Consider the following 10965-nt stretch of genomic DNA (forward strand, 5'->3'; position numbering starts at 1 on the left):
ATGGTATTTTATTGCATTAATTTTTTAGTGTTTTTAATTATTTTTAGTGTTTTTTATTATTTTTATTGGGTTGCTAGGAGACCAAGTTGGAGGAGCTTAGCCTTCTAACTGGCAGCAATTGGATAAAAGCAATTATTCCTCTCTCTCTCTAATTAGGACTTTATTTTTCTTTTCTTTTTGTTGTATCAACCTAGAGGCGTGGATGATGGGTTGTGTCGTCAAATTTCGACGTTGGGGGGGCCTGTAGTTTTGTTGTTTTGTGGGTCGCCGTGATGCCATCACTCTTTTATATATATAGATATTATATTATATTATGTTATATTATTTCTTCAGTTTAGATGTACCCTGAGATATTTTCATGAGAGATCTGGGGTATGACACCCAAGCCTAAAGAAGACAATCATTGATGTTGCATAGACACACAGCCTGCAATATAATATGTTGTGTGTGTGTTCATGAAACCAAGGCATCAGGAAGCAAAGCATAGAAGCCAGCAAGTTCCTGCCTGGCTTTAACCAAGAGCGGCGAATGGGAACCGGAAGTGAAGGGTTGTGCCCGGCCCTCTTTGGTGCGGAGCTGCTGTGGCCAAAAGAGGGGCCAAGGAGGCGAGCAAAGCGTAAGATCGGGGGCGAAGGGGGCCAGGGGCCGGGCTCATGGGGTGGGAGTGCAAAAGGAAAGGGCAGAGCGTGCCTCAGGCCGGGTGCAAAAGCCAGGGCTTGGTTGCATTGGCTGCTTTGCAATCGTTTCCCAGGGAAGCAAGATGCAAACAATGAACAGGCTGCATCTTCTGCTCTGACCTCTCTTGAACTGCTTTGGCTCCAAGGTAGTGGATCCTGGGAGTTGTAGTTCGGCCGGAAAGGCTCCAGACCTTGGGAAACTACAACTCCCGGCAGCCATTCCACAATGTAGGTCAGTGATTCCCAAAGAGGGCGCTACCGCCCCCTGGTGGGCGCTGCAGTGATCCAGGGGGGCGGTGGTGGCACCTATTAGGACACGGGGGCGGGGCCAGGAGAGGGGCGGGGCCTCTTCCCAAGTGCCGGAGACAGGGCTGAGCATCCGAGGCGCCTGTTAGGACACACAGGGGGCGGAGCTAGAGGAGTGGGCGTGGCTTCTTCCCAAGAGCCCGAGACAGGGCTGAGCATCTATACCTCTCCTGAGGCGCTTGTTGGGACACAGAGGGTGGAGCTAGGGAAGGGGGCGGGGCCTCTTCCCAAGAGCCTGAGACAGGGCTGAGCCTCTATACCTCTCCTGAGAGGCCTTTTAGGACTAAAGGGCGGGGCTAGGGGCAGGGGCGGGGCTCAGTATTTACGAATTTAGCATCAAAATATCATGATATATTGAAAACATTGACTACAAAAATGGCTTGGATAATCCAGAAGCTTGGATAAGCGAGGCTTGGATAAGTGAGCCTCTACTGTATTATTATTAGTATCCAATTGCTCTTCAGGGGCTTCTATTATTATTATTATTATTATCATTTGTATCTCATTGCTCTCAAGGAGCTATTATTATTATTAGTATCCTATTGCTCTTTAGGGGCTTCTATTCTTCTTCTTATTATTATTATTATTATTATTTTTATTATTATCATTTGTATCTCATTGCTCTCAAGGAGCTATTATTATTATTAGTATCCTATTGCTCTTTAGGGGCTTCTATTCTTCTTCTTCTTATTATTATTATTATTATTATTTTTATTATTTTCATTTGTATCTCATTGCTCTCAAGGAGCTATTATTATTATTAGTATCCTATTGCTCTTGAGGAGCTTCTATTATTATTATTATTATTATTATTATATTTATTATTATCATTTGTATCTCATTGCTCTCAAGGAGCTATTATTATTATTATTAGTATCCTATTGCTCTTGAGGGGCTTCTATTATTATTATTATTATTATTAGTAGTAGTAGTAGTATCGTTATTATTATCATTTGTATCTCATTGGATAAGCGAGGCTTGGATAAGTGAGACTCTACTGTACATAACGCGCATCATCCAGGACTGAACTCCAGTACAAAGCACCGGGTTTTGGGAAAAATTCATCGATGCAGTTTGGCACGACTGTAAGCTTCATGGCTCAGTGCTACGGTATCATGGAAGTTGTAGTTTGGTTGAGAAGGTAATCTGTTGCTCTCGTTTCTTCTTTGTCTGCCCAGGAGAGGCGTCTGAAGCCCTGGCCAAGCGTGGATGGCTGTTCCTGCTGGGACTTGGCTTTGCGGGATCCATGAAGGCCTCGGCCGAGCTGGGCATTGCCGCCCTCCAGTTCCAGCGCCAGGCGAGAGGCCCCCGGGTCAAGGCCAAGGCCTCCTTCGTGGACGAGACCCTCTTTGGCAGCTCCGCGGGGCGTCAGGTCCCGGCCGTGGAGTTTGACCCTCCCTGGGCGGAGAGCACAGCCCCTTCCCCGAGACCCTTACTGTGGAGCCCCGAGGTGGGTGCCAGCCCCGCCAAGGGCCCTCCGTCCGCTGGCACCCCAAGAAAGAGAAATAAATACAGGTATGGGTCCAGTGGAACACACATTACACAGACAGTCCCCGAGTCACAAACATCTGACTTACAAACAACTCCTAGGCCCCTTCTACACTGCCATATCATTCCGATTATCAAAGCAGATAATCCACATTATCTGCTTTGGACTGGATGATATGAGTCTATACTGCCGTATATTCCAGTTCAAATTGATACTCTGGATTTTATACGGCAATGTAGAAAGGGCCGTAGTCAGTTTTAATCATGACTTTTTAAACTCGCGTCTTGTGTTTGCTATATTATTATTATTATATTTATTTATACCCCGCTTTATCTCTCCCGCAGATCTTTGTTCTGTGCATTTTAATGTATGTATTTGTGGAAATATGCTGTAATATATTTGATAATGTTTATCAAATCAGGAAGAGAGGGCGGGTTATAAATAAATTATTATTATTACTACTGTACTGTTATGTGTTTTAAGCTATGTGGTAACTTGCCTCGAGCCACGAGGAGAGGTGGGTAAGAAATATAATAATAATAATAATAATAATAATAATAATGACTAAGTCAAAGACTCTGGCAGAAACCAGTACAGGTGGTCCCAGTGGTGATGGGCACACTGAGTGCCGTGCCAAAAGATCTCAGCTGGCATTTGGAAACAATAGACATTGATAAAATTATGATCTGCCAACTGCAAAAGGCCACCCTACTGGGATCTGCGCGCATCATCCGAAAATACATCACACAGTCCTAAACACTTGGGAAGTGTTTGACTTGTGATTTTGTGATATGAAATCAAGTATGTCTATCTTGTTTGCCGTGTCATACAATAAAATAATAATAATATCTGGTAAGTGGAGAAAATAATTCCTTAATAATTGCTATTATTATTATTATTATTATTATTATTATTATTATTATTATTATTATTTGTTTTTAGCTATGTGGTAACTCCCCTCAAGCCATGATGAGAGGTAGGTAAGAAATAAAAAAATGATGATAATAATAATAATGTAATTATTTTCTCCACTTACCAGATAACTTCATGAGTGCTTTCCTTTCCATGCTGCTCTGCCTAAAGTTCATACATGGGTCTCCAACCCTAGCAAAATTGTGACCTTTTATTAGTAAATTAAAGAATTGTCCCAACTTCAGAGCTTTGATACAATGAACCAGGTGGTAAGATTTCAGTTCATCTCCCTTCCTTTCTTGCCAAAGGCTGAAAAGTCACACTCCATCCTATTGCGACGAGACTCTCTTTGGACCCAAACCCGGGGAGCAGGAATGGGCCGCCTCTTGGATGTCCGGCAGCGACGTGGCCAAGCTTTGCCCGCTACTTTTGACGCCGCCTTCCGCCTTGAGAGACCGGCTTGCCCTGTCCCCTCGCCCAAAGGCGACGCCGCTGAGAGCCGTCCACCAGGAAAAGGGGAAAGAAGGCGCCGGAGCCCTGCGCAGAAGGGAAGATGCTTTCCGGAGACCCCAAGAGAGCGGTTCGGACAGGACCAACCAGGCTGACCTGAGGAGAAGACGCTCGTGTTCCCTTACCCGGCTGTGTAGTGCTTCGGATCGGGCTCCGCCTTTGGCGAATAACCCAAGGACAAGTACGCGGCAGGATCGAGCCCTTCTGGTTCCCTCCACGGGGTCTTTTGCGAGACCATGTTCGCAGGGTTTCTCCGTATCTACCAAGGCAACACGGTCGAGCGACTCCTGTAAACCCAAACCTCCTTGGAAGTAAGATGGCTAAGGAAATGACCACCCAATGTTGGGGTCTCTATGGAGTAGTTGTGCTAGGTGTCATTCCCATTTGTAGACTTTGCCTTCTTTCCTTGGTGCACATGATGTGGGGTAGACGGAGGTGTGTTCATACTGTGCAATTATAGCAGTTTGATGCCATTTTAGCTACCTTGGTCCCATCCCATCATTGAATAATATTTGCAACTGTCTTCCCGCCCCAGGAAGAGGTTTTAGATGTACATGTGTGCCTTCAACTCACTTATAGACTTATTGTGACCTTATCTCCAGCAAGGAATTTTCAAGAGGCGGCTTTGCCACTTCCTTCCTGTGAAAGAGGGCCTACAACACTTAGGATTCATTGATGGCATCCCATCCAAGTCCTAACCATGGCTGAGCGGGCTTTGCTTCAAGATCAGGCGGCATCTGATGCCTTTAGAGTTTTTCCAATGTTATCTCGAGTAGAGGTGGGTGAGAAATAAAATAGTAATAGTAATAATAATAAACCAATCTGATTATACTGAAAATATCTGAGGATGAGCCCAATGTGTCTAGATCGCCAAAATAAAATCGGAAAGAACAGGCTTTGTGGGGTTTTTTTTAATGAATCCAGATGTGCCTTTGACCTACTCAGATGGAGAAAAGGGGATCAATGATGAAAAAAAGTGAGGAAAGGTTCTCGGAAGACTGCTTTTATTAAGGAAGACGCACCTTGACAAAGGGTACCATCTTTTTCTCTCCATAACCATCTGGGGTACAAAAGGTGGGACGGGGCCGAGGCTCACTTCTTGGTGGGCTTCTTCCCTTTGCCCTTCTTCTTCTTCCGCCGAGTGCGCAGTATGGATCTCACCTGGTAGCCCTTCCAGAAGGCCTGGATGATGGTGGCGGCCCGGACCAGGACAGCCATCTCCTGGTCCGACTTCTCCTTCTGCTCCAGCTTCATCTTCCGCTCCTCCTTGATCTGGGCGTGCTCTTGGTCCAGGAGGCGGAGCTTCTCCCGCAGGTCAGCCAGGTGTTCCTTCACCACCGAGTAAACCACGTCGATTTCTTCAATCTCTTTCTGCAGGGAGGAGCAAAGGGCAGGGGATTGGGGAAAAGCATTCAACTGGGGGTTGGAAAGACTATTTAGGGGGTGAGGATGGGATCTGTAGTGCCCCCAAAGGTCCCAACAATGGGCATTCAAGAGCCCAGCATCTCTAGGGTACTTTGGGTCCTCCAGATGTTTTTCAACAATCACTTCAGGGCCAGGATGGCTGGTGGTGCATCTGCACTATAGAATGAATGCAGTTGGACAATAATAATAATAATAATAATAATAATAATAATAATAATAATAATAACAACAAAATTACGATCTGCCAACTGCAAAAGGCCACCCTACTGGGATCTGCACGCATCATCCGAAAATACATCACACAGTCCTAGACGCTTGGGAAGTGTTTGACTTGTGATTTTGTGATATGAAATCCAGCATGTCTATCTTGTTTGCTGTGTCATACAATAAAATAATAATAATAATAATAATAATAATAATAATAATAATAATAAATCTTACACAAGTATAAATACAATGATGTAAATATAACCAACAGTACATAAAAATCTCACCAATCACATTATAAAAATATAAAATTCCTAAAATGCATTAGAACCTACTTGAACTGCCATGGGGATCCTGGGAGTTGTAGTTTTCTAGGCTCACACTGAATGCCTTTGGATAAAAGCCACACATACCTGTTTTTCCACCATCTCGACATCATACTTCTGGACCCAGTTCTCAATTTCCATCTCCACTTTGAATTTCTTCTAAAGGAGATAAAGGCAGGGAAAATGTCGGCAGATGTCATTTTTGGGTTAGGCCTGAGCAGGATGCCTCAAGTTTCCCCAGGTACAAAAGTACTTTCACACTCCTTAGGCTGGATCTACACTGCTCGGTACCCCAGGATCTGATCCCAGAATATCAAGGTGGATAGTCCACAATATCTGCTTTGAATGGGATTATCTGAGTCCAGTTCAATGTGGATTTTCTACAGCTTGTGAAAGGGGCCTGAGTCTGCACTGCTAGATAATCTGGGATCAGATCCTGGGTTACAGGACAGGGTAGATCCAGCCTTAGAGAGAACTGGGGTGCACAGTGAAGCCAGGGTGTAGGGCAAACAGCCCAGAAGGTCTCCTGGAAGCAAATGCAGCCTCACAACCTCCCCCTGTTGTCTGCCTCTGCTTTGGCCCTGTCTGAATGCCTTTCCCATACCTTCCGGATCGCCTTCTCAGCATCTTGGTTCTCTGCGATGAGGGCGTTGAACTGGGCCCGTAGCTGGTTCAGCTCCTGTTGCAACTTGAGGCACTTGGCATGCGCCCCCTGCTGCGCCTCCTTCTGCTGCTCCTCAGCTTCAGCCCGGGTGCGTTGGATCTGGCTGTCGGCACAGTTGGCCAGGTTGTGCAGCTGGCTCTTGAGCTCCTTGATGATCACATCCTTCCTGGAGAGCTACAGAGCGGGTCAATGGAGATCAAGGCATGTAAAAGCAAGAGTGGCAGGCTCTGGATGCAACACTGCTCCAGATTTTAGGGAGCAAAGAAGAGCATATGGTCCTGGCCTTTGGCTAGGACAATAAGCGCATCAATCAACCAATCACTGAGTTGCCAGGGCTTTGTTATGCTTGTAACCTTGAGGTCAGGCCTTGCCAAGCTGTGGCACTCCAAACCCCAGAAATCCCAACTGTTAGGAAGTGAGGAAGTTGTAGTCCAAAACACCTGGACTGCCACAGGTTGGCCAGGCCTGTTCCAGGTCTGGAGGACCGCTGCATCCCCAACCACATTCCCATCTCCTCCATGTACCTCCTCATCCCGATCCAGGACTGCGGCAGTTACTTCTTCCTCCAACCAGGCGATCAGCTCCTTGTTTTTTTTGTCCTGCTCGCTCAGTTCCTCCTTCAGCTCCTTCCATTCTTTGTCCTCCAAGGGAGTAGTCAGCAGCCTCTCGAGAAAGAACATGCGGAACTCGACCAAGCTCTTGAGGAAGAGATTGGCGCTGAGGCGCTTCCGGCGGGCAAAGCTTCGTATGATCTGGCCAGTCTCGGAGTTGGTGTCGAAGAGGCGCAAAATATTGCGGACGGAGCCCTGCAGACCGTAGGTGACCAAAGGCAGGTGGCCTGTTGGGTCTTTGGCGGCACCAGTCTTCCTTTTGTGTGTGTCCTTGTGCAGGGGGCCCGTTCCATCGAGGCGGGAGCGTGTGGCAGTCAGGATGTTGGAAAGCCTCAGGTGTTCTTTCAACGCCCCTGTCAGTTCGGGGCCCAGCACCATACTCGCTGCTTCCAAGTGCTGCATCAGGTATGGGAAGGTGGTGACGAGCTCGGCCCGCAGGATGGCCTCGTCCAAGACCGACATGATCTTCTTGGTCTCCACCGTGACCAGTCTTGTTCGACCAGGCCCCTGGGCTTTCATGGGCAGCCTCTGGTTCAGCCTTTTGGCCCGGTACGAAATGACAGGAACATAGGGCAAGTGGGAGGTCGGCTCTGGGCCCGTAACTTCCACTGGGGAAGAGGTTTCAGATTTGGAGGGAGAGCTTTTGGGCCGATAGATGTGCTCCTGTGGGGAAATTGACAGAGAAATTTATTTATTTATTTACCCTATTTATACCCCGCCTTTCTCTACCCCATAGGGGACTCAAGGCGGCTTACATATGGCCATTATTCAATGCCTAAAAAGAACTCATATAAAACATAAACTTAAAATATTTGCAAATTAAAAATGAATACAGATTGACAATTAAAAAACATACATACAATTAAAATTACGCCATCCAAAAATCATAGTCTAGAGCTGTTCCATGGTCATTGCACATATTATAAAGACCAGTCTGGCAACACAATTTGGTCGAGATTCTATTTAGTATCATAACAACCAACAAGAAGGTGGCTGCATTTGTGGTCGGAGAAAGAAAGGCATTTGAAAAGAAATCTTGCCAGCTGTCCCTTCAGAGGCAGAAACTTCCCCCTTTTACCCTATTTCCCCCCAAAAAGAAGACTGAACCAGTAAACAAGCCCTAGCATTATTTTTTTCCAAGGCTGGTCATGTAAGCCCTGCCCCCAAAATAAGTCTTAGTTAAGATCGTCAGCCATTACATCCGTTGCAACACACGACGGACATAATAATATAATAATAATATAACAAATCCTTATTTATATCTTGTTTTTCTCCCACGAAGGGACCCAAAGCAGCTTCCAACATATTAAATACAATACCAAAAAAACAGCAAACAGCGTACTGAATGATAAAATCATAATCAGAGTATATAATTAATTAAATATAAATAAAGAATGTTTTTGACATTAGTACTTGAAGCAAATGCTAATGTACATTATAATTAAGCTTTTGCAGCTACCCGAGCCTTTGGTTGAGAGATTTTTGTACATGAATAAATGAACAAATGGAGATTGTTGGACATGAAAAAATCAAGACACTCCCTGAAAATGCCGGTTAGCCCTGTGGCATCTTTTGGAGCAAACCTCCCTCTTCTCTTCGACAACACAACCTTGCTATTTTCGGGGAAATACGGTACATCCAGATTGTGTTGAAAGTGATTTCTTCTTTCTTTAAGAAAAGAGGAAATCAAGCTGTTGTTGTTGCCTTCAGGGTCAACTCTTTCATGGGGTTTTCTTGGCAAGACTGGTTCAGAAGGAGATTTAGCATTGTCTTCCTTTCAGGCTGTTGTCGCCCACATTTAGCCAGTTTCATGGCTGATAGGGAAAATGAACCCTGGTTGTCCAACCTCAAACCACTATACTACGCCAAGTCCGCAATCAAAATAGAATTACAAATAAATTGAAACATAATAATAATAATAATAATAATAATAATAATAATAATAATAATAATAATTTTTTTTTTGTACCCCGCCACCATCTCCCCAGAGGGACTCGGGGCGGCTTACAGATATAAAACCAACATACAATAATATCAAATACAAAACACACAAATAAATTTAAAAGGCATTAAAAATCACAGTTTGCGGGTGAACTACAACTCACAACATGCCAGGTTTTTGCAAATTTTGTTGCATACTGTTGTTGAAATTCCTATCTCCTGCCATATGTCATACAATCTCTGCCAGTAAGATAAAACTGTAGGTAGTCATTGAAGCATATCAATTACATATTAAACAACTTATACTAAACATGCCTAGATTCACTGGATGCTAGATTTGGAAAGCCACCTAGACCAAACCCCTTCTGCCAGGCAGGAAGGCACCATCAAAGCCCTCCCGACAGATGGCCATTCAGCTTGCTAATTTGGAAATACTTGGTGACAGGGAGCCTTCTCGCCTGTTTTCTGCCAAATCTGAAATCCAGAAGGAATGATGCAACATAAGCCATACTTACCGGGAAACGTGTCTTCTTAACCTCCCTCGTCAAAGAACTCGGCGGCCCTTGAACACATTCACTTGTCCCACAGGAAGTGCCCTTCTCCATTTTTGCCTAATCACTGTTGAAACATAGAGACAATTGTTGGTTGATCTGCTTTCAAACGTTCGCCTCGGGGGTGGAAAAAAAAACACAATGCTTTTCAAGGCAGCGCTCTCGCTCTGAGATTCCTCCTCTTTTGTCCTGGGAGTCTAGGTAGTCTTTAGGGATGCTGCTGGACTACAACTCCCATCAGACCTCAGGAGATACCGCTATGAGCATACCACAAGGGGGTTCTGGGGGATGTAGTCCAAGCCCTGGACCTCACTGGATCTTGAGATGATGGGTGCTGCAGTCCAATCACATTGGGAGACAAACTGGAGGCCCTTCGAGACAGGCCCTATATCCCAGGATCTGATCCCAGGTTTTCCATACTGAGATAAACGGAAAACCTGGGATCAGATCCTGGGGTATAGGGCCTGTCTGGATGGGCTCTGGGTTCTATTCCTTCTCAAAGGACCAAAAGAGCAGACTCTTCCCTCTTCACCTTTTTTTCTCTCTCTTTCAAAACAAGCCCCGTTGCTTAGCAACCCTGAGCCAAGTCATGACGGATGACTGCTCTGAAAAATGGGTGGGACTCGAAGGAGAGGAAGCAACCAATCCCAAGCCTCCAATCTTCCCCTTCGCCCAATAGGAGGGCTGATACAGCAAAATGAGCTTCCACAGCCCCTTACTTGCAGACCACTTGCTTCAACTGCATACTTCAGGTTCCCCAACGACTGCTGGTTCCCTATTGACTAGACTGGGTGGGCAGAAATAAATAAATAGTTAATGACGATGTGATCGGAACAGCTTCTGGATTATGATTTTTTAGTCTATGTGTAATCTTTCAACATCTCATTTATGTATTTATATATAGTGTCTTACGATGTTCATGATTTAATGCACAATGTAGATGCATTTTGTTTATTTTATATTAATGTGGCATTGAATTATTGCCAATTTGGAAGCCGCTTTGCGTTGGGGTTGAGATAGAGCCGAGTAAAAATACTGTAAATAAATACATTAAATTGCAATAATGTTGTAATATAATATAGGTATGATATAGGTAAAGGTAAAGGTTTTCCCCTGACATTAAGTCCAGTCGTGTCCGACTCTGGGGGTTGGTGCTCATCTCCATTTCTAAGCCGAAGAGTCGGCGTTGTCCGTAGACACCTCCAAGGTCATGTGGTTGGCATGACTGCATGGAGCGCCCTTTCTTCCCGCTGGAGCGGTACCTATTGATCTACTCACATTTGCATGTTATCAATCTGCTAGGTAGGCAGAAGCTGGCACTAACAGCAGGAGCTCACCCCAATCCA

General features: G+C 45.1%; 2 protein-coding genes across 3 annotated transcripts; one reads left to right on the top strand and one right to left on the bottom strand.

Annotated features, from left to right (window-relative positions):
* Positions 1–465: 465 nt before the first annotated feature.
* rita1 (RBPJ interacting and tubulin associated 1) lies at positions 466–4790 on the top strand. Of its 2 annotated transcripts, none has more exons than XM_008118675.3 (3): positions 466–616; positions 2162–2498; positions 3693–4790. In XM_008118675.3, exons 1-3 carry the CDS (start codon positions 529–531, stop codon positions 4207–4209), a joined length of 942 nt encoding a protein of 313 aa, XP_008116882.2. In that variant the 5' UTR covers positions 466–528; the 3' UTR covers positions 4210–4790. The 2 variants fall into 2 exon arrangements, with proteins under 2 accessions (XP_008116882.2, XP_062814835.1); XM_062958765.1 differs by lacking the exon at positions 466–616 and adding an exon at positions 659–909.
* Positions 4791–4881: 91 nt separating this feature from the next.
* On the bottom strand, positions 4882–10136 carry iqcd (IQ motif containing D). The gene is made up of 6 exons (XM_016996601.2): positions 9889–10136; positions 9584–9686; positions 7041–7790; positions 6457–6690; positions 5940–6011; positions 4882–5265 (listed from the first exon to the last, which is right to left on the bottom strand). The coding sequence occupies exons 2-6, from the start codon at positions 9671–9673 to the stop codon at positions 4987–4989; spliced, it is 1425 nt and encodes a 474-aa protein (XP_016852090.1). The 5' UTR covers positions 9674–9686; positions 9889–10136; the 3' UTR covers positions 4882–4986.
* Between the last annotated feature and the right edge of the window lie 829 nt (positions 10137–10965).

This window comes from Anolis carolinensis, chromosome X (assembly GCF_035594765.1).
Source record: "Anolis carolinensis isolate JA03-04 chromosome X, rAnoCar3.1.pri, whole genome shotgun sequence".
NCBI classification, from domain to species: Eukaryota; Metazoa; Chordata; class Lepidosauria; order Squamata; family Dactyloidae; genus Anolis; species Anolis carolinensis.

Bases quoted from the DNA above. Each gene is read 5' to 3' on its own strand.
- rita1 (XM_008118675.3), top strand. From the start codon at position 529: ATGGGAACCGGAAGTGAAGGGTTGTGCCCGGCCCTCTTTGGTGCGGAG. The intron at 617-2,161 runs GTAAGATCGGGG...TTGTCTGCCCAG, and splicing joins GCCAAGGAGGCGAGCAAAGC to GAGAGGCGTCTGAAGCCCTG. The intron at 2,499-3,692 runs GTATGGGTCCAG...TTCTTGCCAAAG, and splicing joins AGAAAGAGAAATAAATACAG to GCTGAAAAGTCACACTCCAT.
- iqcd (XM_016996601.2), bottom strand. From the start codon at position 9,673: ATGGAGAAGGGCACTTCCTGTGGGACAAGTGAATGTGTTCAAGGGCCG. The intron at 6,012-6,456 runs GTATGGGAAAGG...TATCTCCTTTAG, and splicing joins CTGAGAAGGCGATCCGGAAG to AAGAAATTCAAAGTGGAGAT. The intron at 5,266-5,939 runs GTATGTGTGGCT...TCCTCCCTGCAG, and splicing joins TCGAGATGGTGGAAAAACAG to AAAGAGATTGAAGAAATCGA.